This window comes from Mobula hypostoma, chromosome 14 (genome assembly GCF_963921235.1).
Source record: "Mobula hypostoma chromosome 14, sMobHyp1.1, whole genome shotgun sequence".
In the NCBI taxonomy this organism is placed as follows: Eukaryota; Metazoa; Chordata; class Chondrichthyes; order Myliobatiformes; family Myliobatidae; genus Mobula; species Mobula hypostoma.
Genome location: NC_086110.1, coordinates 11096523 through 11108924, shown reverse-complemented (window position 1 = coordinate 11108924; position 12402 = coordinate 11096523). Strand labels below are relative to the sequence as shown.

The 12402-nt window shown below is 41.5% G+C and overlaps 1 protein-coding gene across 1 annotated transcript in view; it reads left to right on the top strand.

The window, feature by feature from the left end:
* Positions 1–2368: 2368 nt before the first annotated feature.
* LOC134356579 (Y+L amino acid transporter 2-like) overlaps positions 2369–12402 on the top strand; it is a 70830-nt gene continuing 60796 nt past the window's right edge. Inside the window, exons 1-3 of the mRNA XM_063067542.1 lie at positions 2369–2397; positions 3671–3719; positions 4752–4863. Coding sequence (XP_062923612.1) covers positions 2369–2397; positions 3671–3719; positions 4752–4863 — 190 coding nt within the window. The remainder of the gene's footprint in view (positions 2398–3670; positions 3720–4751; positions 4864–12402) is intronic.

The following is a 12402-nucleotide window of genomic DNA, read 5'->3' as shown; positions in this document are numbered from 1 at the left end:
CTCTGCTCCCGGCGACGCCGCGCGCGCGCCCGCCCTCCGGGATAACAAATTCGACGCGCGGCGGCGGCCGCTACAGGCGGTTCGGCACTGCGCATGCGCAGCGCCAACGGCGCGCGGCGAACGTTGTAGGGGGTTTTCAGGTGAGGAGCGTGCTTCGGTCTGCTTTATGGTTCACCTGTCCAGGGACAGTAGTGAGCTTATAGATCAGGGTGTTGAGGTGCTGTGCGTCTAGCCTACCTGGCAAGGTATCTGCAGATAGAAATGAGTTATTAATTGAAATTTTTGGCTTAAGAAGTAGAGTTTCTTTCTCCTCCGCCGTTAAATTAGCGAGCTGTTAAGTTTAAATTTGTAGTTGAAAGCCCTGTAACGAGAGAATAGTGTTCGAAAAGGCCTAGGTCTCTAGTCAGAGCGCTGAAAGGGCGGATGGTTCCGATCTTTCAACCTCTGGCAAGTTTTACTGTACAGACTATGTTCATGATTGGGGATTTAGGATTGTTTCAAGCCACCAGATGCAGTGAATTGCCAACATACTTTAGTTATAAGAACAGCATACCCTTCAACTGGGAGGAATTGTCCAACTGGCCTTTAACACCCGAAGGTCCTGTTTCAAATGAGTGGATGAGAGATTCAGTTAGATGACAGGGCTATTACCATTGTACTTCAAGTTGTCAATTTGACCTAATTTGGAACAATTCGGACTGAAAAAATTATTATCATTTAGTATTTATATTGTTTACATTATTTTGGCAATAACTTATTAAAATGAATAAAATTTCTGTTGCTATTTTAAGGAAATGAGTGTGAAACTGGGGGAGTGACCATAGAAATCCAGTCTTCACTTTAGAGCAGGAGTTCCCAACTTGGGGTCCACTGACTTCTTGCTTAATGGCATTGGTAATGGCATAAAGAGGATATTGGTAATATGCTTTGCTGCAGGATTTCAAAGAAAGAATTTCAGAAAAAGTATTTGTGATCCAATTGTTGGAACTAGGTCCTAATGGACATAATTTCAGGGTCTCATGGGTAGTGGCCAGTGAGATGGTTGGTGAATTGGCTTAAGGTTTCCAAAACTGCCTGGATTTGGGGAAGATTCCATTTGATTGCCAACTAGCAGGGGTAACTTCATTGTTCAAAAATGGAGGGAGACAGAAGAAATTACTGGAAATATTAGAAATTCTATTTAAAATATTACGGTAGGGTGCTTAAGAATTCAATGAAATCATGCAAAGCCAACATTGCATTCTGAAAGAGAAGTCGTGTCTGACCTGTTTGACCAGTTTATTGTATTTGCATGAGAAATGCCATCTACTGGGGACCAGCTGATGTACTATAAATAGATTTCAAGAAGGCATTTGATAGAGAGGCACATCAAATGTTATATGGCAAAAATGTAGAAATAGAGTTAAACATAGAGAAATGTGAAAATTGCCACTTTGGCAGGATTTCTTTCTAACAATGTAGGTTAACTATATAGTAGAGATTGCAGACCCTAGTGCATTGTTTGCAAACGACTTGTATTCAGATACAGAAGGTAATTAAGAAGGCTAACAGAATGTTTAGTGCTGGAGAATTAAATGCAAAAGTAGGCAGATTATGCTTCAGTTATATGTGGGATTTTTGAGGCCACACCTAGAATACCATGTGTAAATTGGTCTCCTTCAGGGAAGGACGTAAATGCTTTGGAAGTGGTCAGATTAGGTTGGCTAGACCAATACCTAGAATGGAGTGTTGTGAAGAAAGGCTTGCTGATAACTGTGGTGCCTTGGCAGGGTTGATGGAAAGAATGTTTCCTTTTATGGAAGAATATAAAACTTGGAGTTACTGTTTAAAAATAAGTGTATGCCCATTTAAGCACAAGATGAGGTGATACCTTTGCTGTAGAGCAGGGGTTCCTAACCTTTTATTGCCATGGACCCCTATCATTAACTGAGGGGTTCAAGGACCCAGCTTGAGAAACCTTGCTCTAGAGTGGTGTGACTTTCCAGAACTCCCTCAAAATAAAACCAGAGTCTTTGACTATTTTTAAGGAAGAAATAAGTAGGTACCTGATAGACAAGTGGGTGAGAGATTATCTGACATTGACACAGAGTTAGTATAACAATCAGATCAGCTGTGATTTTTCTAAATGGTATAACATTTTTGAAGAGTAAGTGGGTTATTTCTATCTAAATTTATACGTTTATGTGTTTTGTAGAATAATCAATTGTGGATAGCATACAACTGATCAAGCCTCAATTTTTTTTTCTTAAGTTATGGATTGATTATGATACAATACACAGCTGTTGCAGCATTCAGTATCCACAAATAGCATTTTGTGAATGTTGGTGCATTATTCCATTTTAAATATCACAGTATAATATGTTGTCGCATGAATGAAGTCACGGGAGAGAAGTACTGGTAGATATGAAACATTCTCTTTATTCAACAAAATGAGACAAAGCAAGCTTCATATTGAGACCCCTTTCAGAGGAAGGTAGCTTGCCTAACCCAAGGCTACACGACATTTTATATACTACAGACCAAAAGACAATTCAGACTAAAGATCAAAGCACAATTCCATATTTACAATGCTTCCTTTGACTGCACACCACCCTCATACCTCTTTCTTTGCACGCACACGACAGACACCCAAATAACAAATTTAATCAGCATTGTCTAGTCTTCCAATTCTGTGGTTCAGTCTTAGAAGCCCATTGTTCAGAGCTGCATTTTAGATTTAATCCACAGTTTATATTTTTATCTGAAAACTGGTGGCTGAAGTTATTTGAAGTTGTTGAAGTTATTTGCTATATGTGCTAACCCCCAAAAGCACTCTAATAGTCCCTCCTTTTGGCCCTCCTGGACAAAAATATATTTGTACCAGGAAAGGCCAACTTTGAGGAGGATCTACTCAAATAAGGCAGCAGAAATGCCCTGCCTCAGAGGTCCCCCCAATTACTTTATGTGCACCTACAGCTACCCTATCATCCCTAAAGGCTTCCTACAAAACACCAAGCAGAGAGATTGTTCTAGAGATTTGAACAACAGTCTTTAAAGAATGCAGCTTCATTCATATGCCTTCCCGGATGGCCAGTGGCAGTTTAATCGCATTCCTTGTCTTCACCCTTTCATTCTCTGATAGCTGAAACTTCTGCTTTCCAGGGGTATCAGCAAGGTAAAAGTATTAGGCTCAGAAGCCCTCTCATTGATATACAGAAAGGGGTTGAGGTAGTCTCTATTTGAGTGACTGCAAGGATCTCTCCCCAGAGGCACCCCTTTCTGAATCGTCCAGTCAATCACTGGCCCAGCTGCTGAAAAGGCCTAGCTCATTTGTATTCGCTCTGCATTCAGGCTGTGGTGACTGACTTCAGATGCCGTGTGCAATTTCTTCTTTTTCTCGGTCTGCCGTGCCATTGAAGTTACAGAACCTGATGACTCTGCTATAACTTAAATCCCTTCCTATCTATTTCCCCAGTATCTTTTCTATTCTATGCTATACAACTAATCAGCAATCAGCCTTCATTACAGAGTACCATTACCATTGCACTTTAACATTCTATTCTCAGCTTTCTGTTGCACACTCTGGATATCCTCTGCCTTCGCATTAGCTGTGGGTCTGCTTCCATCACCTATGGTCAGGTCTAGTGTGGCTGGCTGGTGTTCATCTCTTAGGTTTTCTGTAATTACACAGTTACTGGGTACGCTTGATCTCCTGCTCTGTCTGTGGGGGCAACAAGAAGGTGAGTCGTACAGTTTAACCTGAGTCCAGTGTTTCCACTGGCTGCCTCGCCGAGTCTACACACAGATATGAGTGTCATATGTTAAAAATACCATCTGTGATCCTATCCAGCTGAGAGCAAACCCTGCCCTTTCAGGAAGTACCCTCACCATGACTTGGTCATCCGCCTATGGGACAACCATCTCCTTTCCCTCCGGCTCTCTCTGATTAGCAATATGCTGTTGATGTTTTGCTCAGTGCTTTGGTTACAGTTGTCCCTCACATCTCCATGTAATCTTGTTAAATTGGCAATTGTAGTTTCTTTCTGTACACTTATAATTTCTGTTGCTGCTTGTTCTTCCACTGCCTTCCTCACACTGATTCCCTTTCTGCCCCCTTCTGGTGAGCCTTTACTGTAATCACCTCAGGCTGCTGCACTACTTTGAGCAGCTCCTGACTGTGCTTGGCCCCTCCCTTTGGGACCACCTGACATGACTCCTGCACATCACCCTGTCTCTCCTCACTGTTTGGGGCTGCAGTCTCTCTGTGGGCCATGTTAGCTGCTTTGTGACTCACATATGACCACTGTCCATGTCCAGTCCTTGTTATTTCTCCTTTTCCTGAGTCTCAGTCTTGTCTTATTTACTCAGTGTGTGTATTTCCAGGATAGTACCTTCATTGTTTGAGCACACCCAGAAATCAACAGGAAGCTGCACTCCCTCAGTCTGAAGTATCTGGGGTTGACTTCTCTATGCCCTCATTGTTTCACCTCCTGCTCTGGTAATGTAAATCACCTCTCTGGTCGTGGGCAAGGGTGGATCAGTTAGCGATACTGATGATCATGTGTCCATGAATGTTTTGCATTGCTAGACCCCTAATAAACTTCTTGTGTACATCTGTGGATGACCACCACTGACAACAGAGGCTGCCATTTGTCGTTTGTCCAACCTCTCCAGCTCTATAATTTGGTCAGTAGCCAAATTGGAAAAAGAAGGTGCTCCTGTGGATTCTGCTTGCTTTGGTAGGTGATATTTACATTTTGCTTGTTTTTCAGAGCACTGCCTCCAAACATCGCCTGAGAAACCACAGCTGTAACAAATCATCTTTACACTCCCATGTCTATTCCAGCAGGTCCTTGCTTTGTGCCCCAGCTGCCAGCACACAAAGTAAGTCCTCTGTGACATCACAGTAGCTCCGTTCACTGCAGCCACTGTACAACTTCTCTTGCCTTTCCTCTGTCTATCTCACTGGCCCATGAAACTATTGCAGAGTAGGTCAAATCCCACCACTATTCCCAAATCTAAAACTTTGTAGTGGGCTAAGCTCAGGCCTTCCTTCAGCATTTTCAGGAAGTCCTTTCCTGGATTATCCAACCTGATTACTCATAATATGTTCAATATTTACGTTCTGAGTATTCCATGGCTGGCTTACTGGCTCTTTGAATCACTGGCATTCTCATTATCCAATTGCTCTCACCTCCCCCGAGTCGCTACCTCATTTTCCCTTTAAAGAAGTGATATCTCTCTTCATTGCTGGTGTTCCCAGTAGTTGCTTGCCCATGTACCATCCTGCACCCCATGGGCCATACTATCCTACATGTTCCTTGGGCACTTTTCTAACGTGTATATCTTTAAGGTGCATCTCGTGAATTTCAACCATTTCCTCAAGCTTGCACCCAATTCTGAATTCCCACATGTAACTTTAAGTGAGGGCAATTCCGACAAAATGTTCTGTTTTTCCCCAGGGCTTATGAATAGTTGCATTCAGGGTCAAGGGCTGACTTGGATCTTCAGGGTTTATCAGTCTGACGTTGCCTGAATTAAACAGGTGCCATCCTGACAGATGTATGTGGGGAAAGCCTCTCCCGAAATATCCACAGCATATGCAAAATATAAATGATAGGGACCAGTTGAACAGTACCATACTTAAATCTGCAGAGTATGTACTCTGCAATCTGCTACTTATGTGCGTCTAAACACATGATGACTGACGTGTTCCTTTGCATATGACTGTTACACCAAGGCACACACTCACATAAGTGCTTGCTAAAGTACAGTTCCTGGATTGAGTTTACACTGGTTTCTTGAACCTTCAGTTGGTTCAGTTGCTTCGCACATTCGTGATACCTAGCGATCCCATGGCCACTGACCCAAACAGATCCAAGTGTGGGTGCTAATTTTGAAAATATGCACCCATTTAGACTGCTGAGATCGCCAGCCACAAAATAGGTCACAAAGGCATCCCAGACGAACCCTCAAATGTTGTCGCGTGAATGAAGTTACTGGAGAGAAGTACTGGTAGATATGAAGCAGTTTCTTTATTCGACAAAATGAGACAGAGTAGGTTTCATATTGAGACCCCTTTCAGGGGAAAAAGACCTGCCTGCCCCAACAATGCACAATATTTTATATGCTAAAATTAAAGTACAATTCAGGCTAAAGATCAAAGGACAATTCCATATTTACAATGCTTCCTTTGAACTTCACACCTCCCTCGTTGCACCCACATGACAGACACCCAAATAACGAATTTATCAGCATTGTCTAGTCTTCCAATTAACTGTAGTTCACGGTCCTAGGGGCCCATTGTTCAGAGCTGCATTTAATCTACAGTTCATATTCAAGCTTGAGGACTGGTGGCTGAAGTCAGTTGCTGAAGTTATTTGCTATGTGTGCTAACCCCCCCCCGCCAAAAAAAGCTCTAACATAATGTATCATATGTATTGAGCATTGACATTTTGGAGAGCAATCCCCAGTTATCTCCTTAGCCTTAAGATGTTGACCAATTGAACCATCTTAATCAAGTGAGATTCAGCTAATACAACACATAATGACCAAGGATATTTTCTGGTCTGTGCTTGACCAGTGCTCAGGTATGACACACTATTATGGTGGGACAAAGAATTCTTCTGTATTCCAAGCAGTTGGGATAGTGTAAAGTTTAGGAAAATATTTATAGGAGTGTTTTTGATGTTTCTTTCTCTAGGTTTCACTGTCCCTTCATTTGAAATTGTATTTACCTTTGTATGATTAGAAAATAATCAGAAAGAACTTTGTTTTTACACAATTCAGATTTACTTTAAATTTAAAAAGGATTACAGATATGAAAGAACATGGAACTAGCCAGTCTTCAGCTAAAACATAATGAAGTCAGGGATATACCACTCTTTTATCAATCTACTATCTCTCCCGTTTTCCTGGGTACTCAAGTTTCCTCACACAGTCCAAAGATCTGTAGCTTAAATGTAGAGGATACTGCCCCGTCCATCATGGGAAAAGCCCTCTCCACCACTGAACACATCTAAAAGGAGTGCTGCCACAAGACACCTGTGAATTGCTTCTTGTAGATAGGTGAATGTGGAACCTATAGGTGAGTTGATGGGAATATTGGGAGAATAAAATAGAATAGGTGTGGGATTAGTGGAAATGGTTGATGTCCAGTTTGGACATAGCTGGCCAAAGGGCCAATTTCTGCTCTGTATCTATCAATGAGTCTATGACTTATTTGGTGCCTTTCATGACTCAGTTCATTATATCCATTCACTGTGTCATATTTATCACATTCCCATTATTGTCATGAATTCATTATTGGATGTGTGAGTGGTTATCTTGGAGGATCATGTTAAGAACATACAGTTACATGCAATGAGAAATAAATGGGTTATAGTGGGATTAGTTTAAATGGGTCAGCAAGACTCTGGGGTTGAATGGCCTGTTTCTGTACTGTATCTCTCTATGATGCTCAAATGGTCTGAATTTTACCCATATAACAAAGATATATATCAAAGATTGTGTGTCAGGGTAGAAGATACAATCATTAATTCTTGATAGGAAAATTACTCGTTGCTGTACTTATGAGTAACAATCAACCAGTTTTTAAAGTGACAAGTAGTCATGAACACTAAAATTCAGGCCACTATGGGAATGAAGTCCACATTAAAACTCTAATCCAACATTCTATCATCTGGGATCTCACATAGCCTAGCATTTTAACTGTATAGCTGCTTTCAATACACATCAATTCAAGACTGTTTTGATCCGTATATCTTCATAGTTGAACATCCATTTTGTTTCTAAATAAATCCAAATGTGATTAAGAACAAAGTCTTAAGATTATTTTTCAACCTTAAAAATCTAAGCTATTAAAGAATGGTGCAAAAGCATGCACAAAACAATATATAATAATCAAAAATACTCCAGTTGTTTTTTTTCTGTCTTTTTAGGTAGCTGCTTCCCAAGTAACAATTCATACTTCAATATGGACAAGCAACATGTTGGTTTTCAGCCAGTTACAGACAACAGTTTTATCCCAGGCTCCGATTCACCTCACACTCCCAATCGCAAGCTTAGAGTACAAACTGGCCACGTTCTCAAAAATGTGTTAGTAAAACTAAAAGCAGAGATTTCCTTAAGGAATAGTGTCTCTCTTATAGTTGGAAGCATGATTGGATCGGGGATTTTTGTTTCTCCAGGCAGAGCCTTACTGCAAAATGGCTCCTATGGTCTATCCCTGATTATTTGGGCTTTGGGGGGTATTTTTTCAATTATTGGAGGCCTCTGCTATGCTGAATTGGGTACAACCATTAGAAAATCTGGTGCAAATTATGCCTATATTTTGGAAGTATATGGAGGATTTGTTGCTTTTCTTGATCTCTGGATGTCAATACTTATTATTAGGCCTTCTGCACAAGCTGTTGTTGCCATAACATTTGGCAACTACCTGGTGCAGCCTATCTTTGGAAACTGTCCTACACCATATTTAGCACAACAACTAATTGGAGCTGCTTGCATCAGTAAGTGTCACAATATACTATCCATTGACTGTTTTGTATTTAGATAAATAACAATTTAAATAGTAATAAGCACCAAGAATGTTTCTTGTTATTCACTTTAATTAAAATTAAATTAATTTATTTTTGAGTAATTACATTGAGCAACGAAAAATTGGTAGGATAATTGGAAATTGGATTAAAAAATGTATTTACAGTAATATGTTTAAAATATGGGTTATATTCAGCAGAAATGTCACCAGTTCAGATATGATGCATCATAGATTATTGAAGAAAGTAAATACTGTATGCAGGTAAAAATGTTTCAGTCACAATCTTGCAAACTTCTTTGGGTTTGACAATAATGCCAAAAGACTGGAAGACAGCATATTTTTAAATCTCTGGTCATAAAAATAAATAGAGGTAAATTTTGATTGTGGTTCTGCCAAAGGACTGTGAATCATGGAAAACATTTAAGGACAATAATCGAAGAAAAAAATAATTTTCACTTGAAAATCCAGTAGTTTAAATAGAACTAGCATAGATTTTTAAAAAAGATAATCTGGTGTATGTTATTTGCTAGAATGAATAGGATTGATGAAAGCAGGGATGCATTTTTTGGACTTTTAAAAGGTGCTTGCAATATATTGCATTATAGACATGGTAATATGAATATAGTAAATTAGTAGTGAGTAATTGTTTTCCTGATGAGAGGGAAAAAATGTTTGCCTGAGGTCAATACAGTGGTGAAGGCATGAACATTGAACAGTGGTGCTAATTTATTGGTATGATCTGAGCTTGGGTATCCAGACCCTTTACCAACCTTTAAATAAACTTTACAAAGACGATAATGGATTTCAGGAGAATTGCTGCTGTTGTGGTGTGGTGAACTGACCTTTACCTGGCTGAAGCCAGGCAGCCATTCTCAGACACCTCCACTTACAAAGGACCCCACTCCTGACCATCAGAAAATTGTTTCCAACACCATCACTAATTTCATTAACTCTGGAGAACTCCCATCCATTGCCACAAACTCATAGTTGCCTTGTCCCACACTACTCATTTTTACCCTTTATCCAAGATCCACAAACCTGACTGTCTAAGTAGACCCACTGTCACTGCCTGTTCCTTGCCCTCTGAACTCATGTCCACATACCTTGTCTTACCCGCCCCCCCCCCCTTGGTTCAGTACCGTCCCATCTACATCTGCAACACTTCACACACTCTCGATCTCTTCAACAAATTTCAATTCCCGCCCTGACTGCCCCATTTTCCAGTCCCTATACACTTGTGTCCCCCATCAAGAAGGCCTTAAAGCTCTCCGCTTCTTTCACAACAAAAGACCCAAACAGTTCCCCTTCACTACCACCTTCCTCCACCTGGCAGAACCTGTCCTTGCCATCAACAATTTCTTCTCGGCTCCTCCCATTTTCTCCAAACTCAAGGGGCAGCCAAGAGCCCCAGCTATGCCTGCCTTTTTGTTGGCTGCATACAATAGTTCATGTTCCGAGCCATCCCTGGTAATGATCCTCAACTCTTCCTATGCTACATTGACGACTACAGTTCAGCGAATTTATCAACTTTGCCTCCAACTTCTACCCTGCTTTTAAATTCATTATGTCTATTTATAACACCTCTCTCTTCTTTCTCAATATCTGTCTCCATTTCTGGAGACAAACTGTCTACCGATGTCTTTTATAAACCTACCAATTCCCACAGCTATCTTCACAATACTTCTTCCCACCGTGCCATGTCTCCTTACTATTACTTTTTGTCATTTCTTTCATCTCCACAATATCTGTTCTGAGGAAGAGGCTTTCCTTTCCAGGACATCAGAGATACCTCTTTCTTCAAAGAATAAGGTTTCCCCTCCTCCACCACCATTTCCCTGATATCCACGCTCACAACATCTTCCCACTGCCTTAACAGGGGTAGAGTTCCTCTTGTCCTCACTTACCATCCCATAAGCCTCTGCATCCAAGACATCATCATTCTCTGCAACTTCTGCCAGCTTCAATAGGATCCTGTCACCAAACACATCTTTCACTCCGCTTTCCACAGCAGCCACTCCCTCTGATTCCCTTGTCTATTCATCCCTCCTCACTAATCTCCCTCCTGGCAAATATCCCTGCAAGCAACAGAAATGCTACAACTGCCTATTCACCTCCTCCATTCAGGGTCCCAAACTGTCCTTGCAGGTGAGGCAGCACTAAAACTGTGAATCTGCTGGGGCCATCTTTTGTATCCGGTGTTCCTAATGTGGCCTCCTGTACATTGGTGAGACCTTATATATAGGGAGACTGGTTTGTCGAACACTTCTGCTCTATCTGCCACCAAAAGTGGAATTTCCCAATGTCCAACCATTTTAATACATTTTCCCATTCCTGTTTTGACATATTGGTCCATGGCCTCCTCTTTTGATGAGGCCGCTCTCCGGGTGGAGGAGCAACACCTCATATTCCATCGAGGTAAACTTCAACCTGAAGGCATGAACATTGATTTTTCCTTCAGGTAATTTTACTTCCCCTTCCCTCTTTTTCTATTCCTCTCTCTGGCCTCTTACCTCTTCTCCTCACATGTCCCTGGTTCTCCTCCTCCTTTCCTTTCTCCCATTCTCCACATTCCTCTCCTATCAGACTCCTTCTCATCCAGCCCTTTACCTTTCCTACACACCTGGCTTCACCTATCACCTTCTAGTTAATCTTCCCTCCACTTTTTTATTCTGGCATCTTCCCCCTTCCTTTCCAGTCTTGAAGAAGGATCTCGGCTCAAAACATCAACTGATAATTCATTTCTAGAGATGTCTCCTAACCTGCTGAATTCCTCCCATATTTTGTGTATGTTTTTCAGGATAATATGAATGAATAAAAGGTAGATTAGGTTAACATTCATAGAACACAAAATAGTACAGCACAGCACAGGCCCTTCGGCCCACAATGTTGTGCCAACCTTCAAACCCTGCCTCCCATATAACCCCCACCTTAAATTCCTCCATATACCTGTCTAGTAGTCTCTTAAACTTCACTAGTGTATCTGCCTCCACCACTGACTCAGGCAGTGCATTCCACGCATCAACCACTCTCTGAGTGAAAAACCTTCCTCTAATATCCCCCTTGAACTTCCCACCCCTTACCTTAAAGCCATGTCCTCTTTTATTGAGCAGTGGTGCCCTGGCTATCCACTCTATCTATTCCTCTTAATATCTTGTACACCTCTATCATGTCTCCTCTCATCATCCTCCTCTCCAAAGAGTAAAGCCTGAATCTCTGATCATAATCCATACTCTCTAAACCAGGCAGCATCCTGGTAAATCTCCTCTGTACCCTTTCCAATGCTTCCACATCCTTCCTATAGTGAAGCGACCAGAACTGGGCACAGTACTCCAAGTGTGGCCCAACCGGAGTTTTATAAAGCTGCATCATTACATCGCGACTCTTAAACTCTATCCCTCGACTTATGAAAGCTAACACCCCATAAGCTTTCTTAACTACCCTATCTACCTGTGAGGTAACTTTCAGGGATCTGTGGACATGTACCCCCAGATCCCTCTGCTTCTCCACACTACCAAATATCCTGCCATTTACTTTGTACTCTGCCTTGGAGTTTGTCCTTCCAAAGTGTACCACCTCACACTTCTCCAGGTTGAACTCCATCTGCCACTTCTCAACCCACTTCTGCATCCTATCAATGTCTCTGCAATCTTCTACAGTCCTCTACACTATCTACAACACCACCAACCTTTTGTGTCGCCTGCAAACTTTCCAACCCACCCTTCTACCACCACATCTAGGTCATTAATAAAAATCACAAAAAGTAGAGGTCCCAGAGCAGATCCTTGTGGGACACCAATAGTCACAACCCTCCAATCCGAATGTACTCCCTCCACCACGACCCCCTGCTTTCTTCAGGCAAGCCAATTCTGAATCCACCTGGCCAA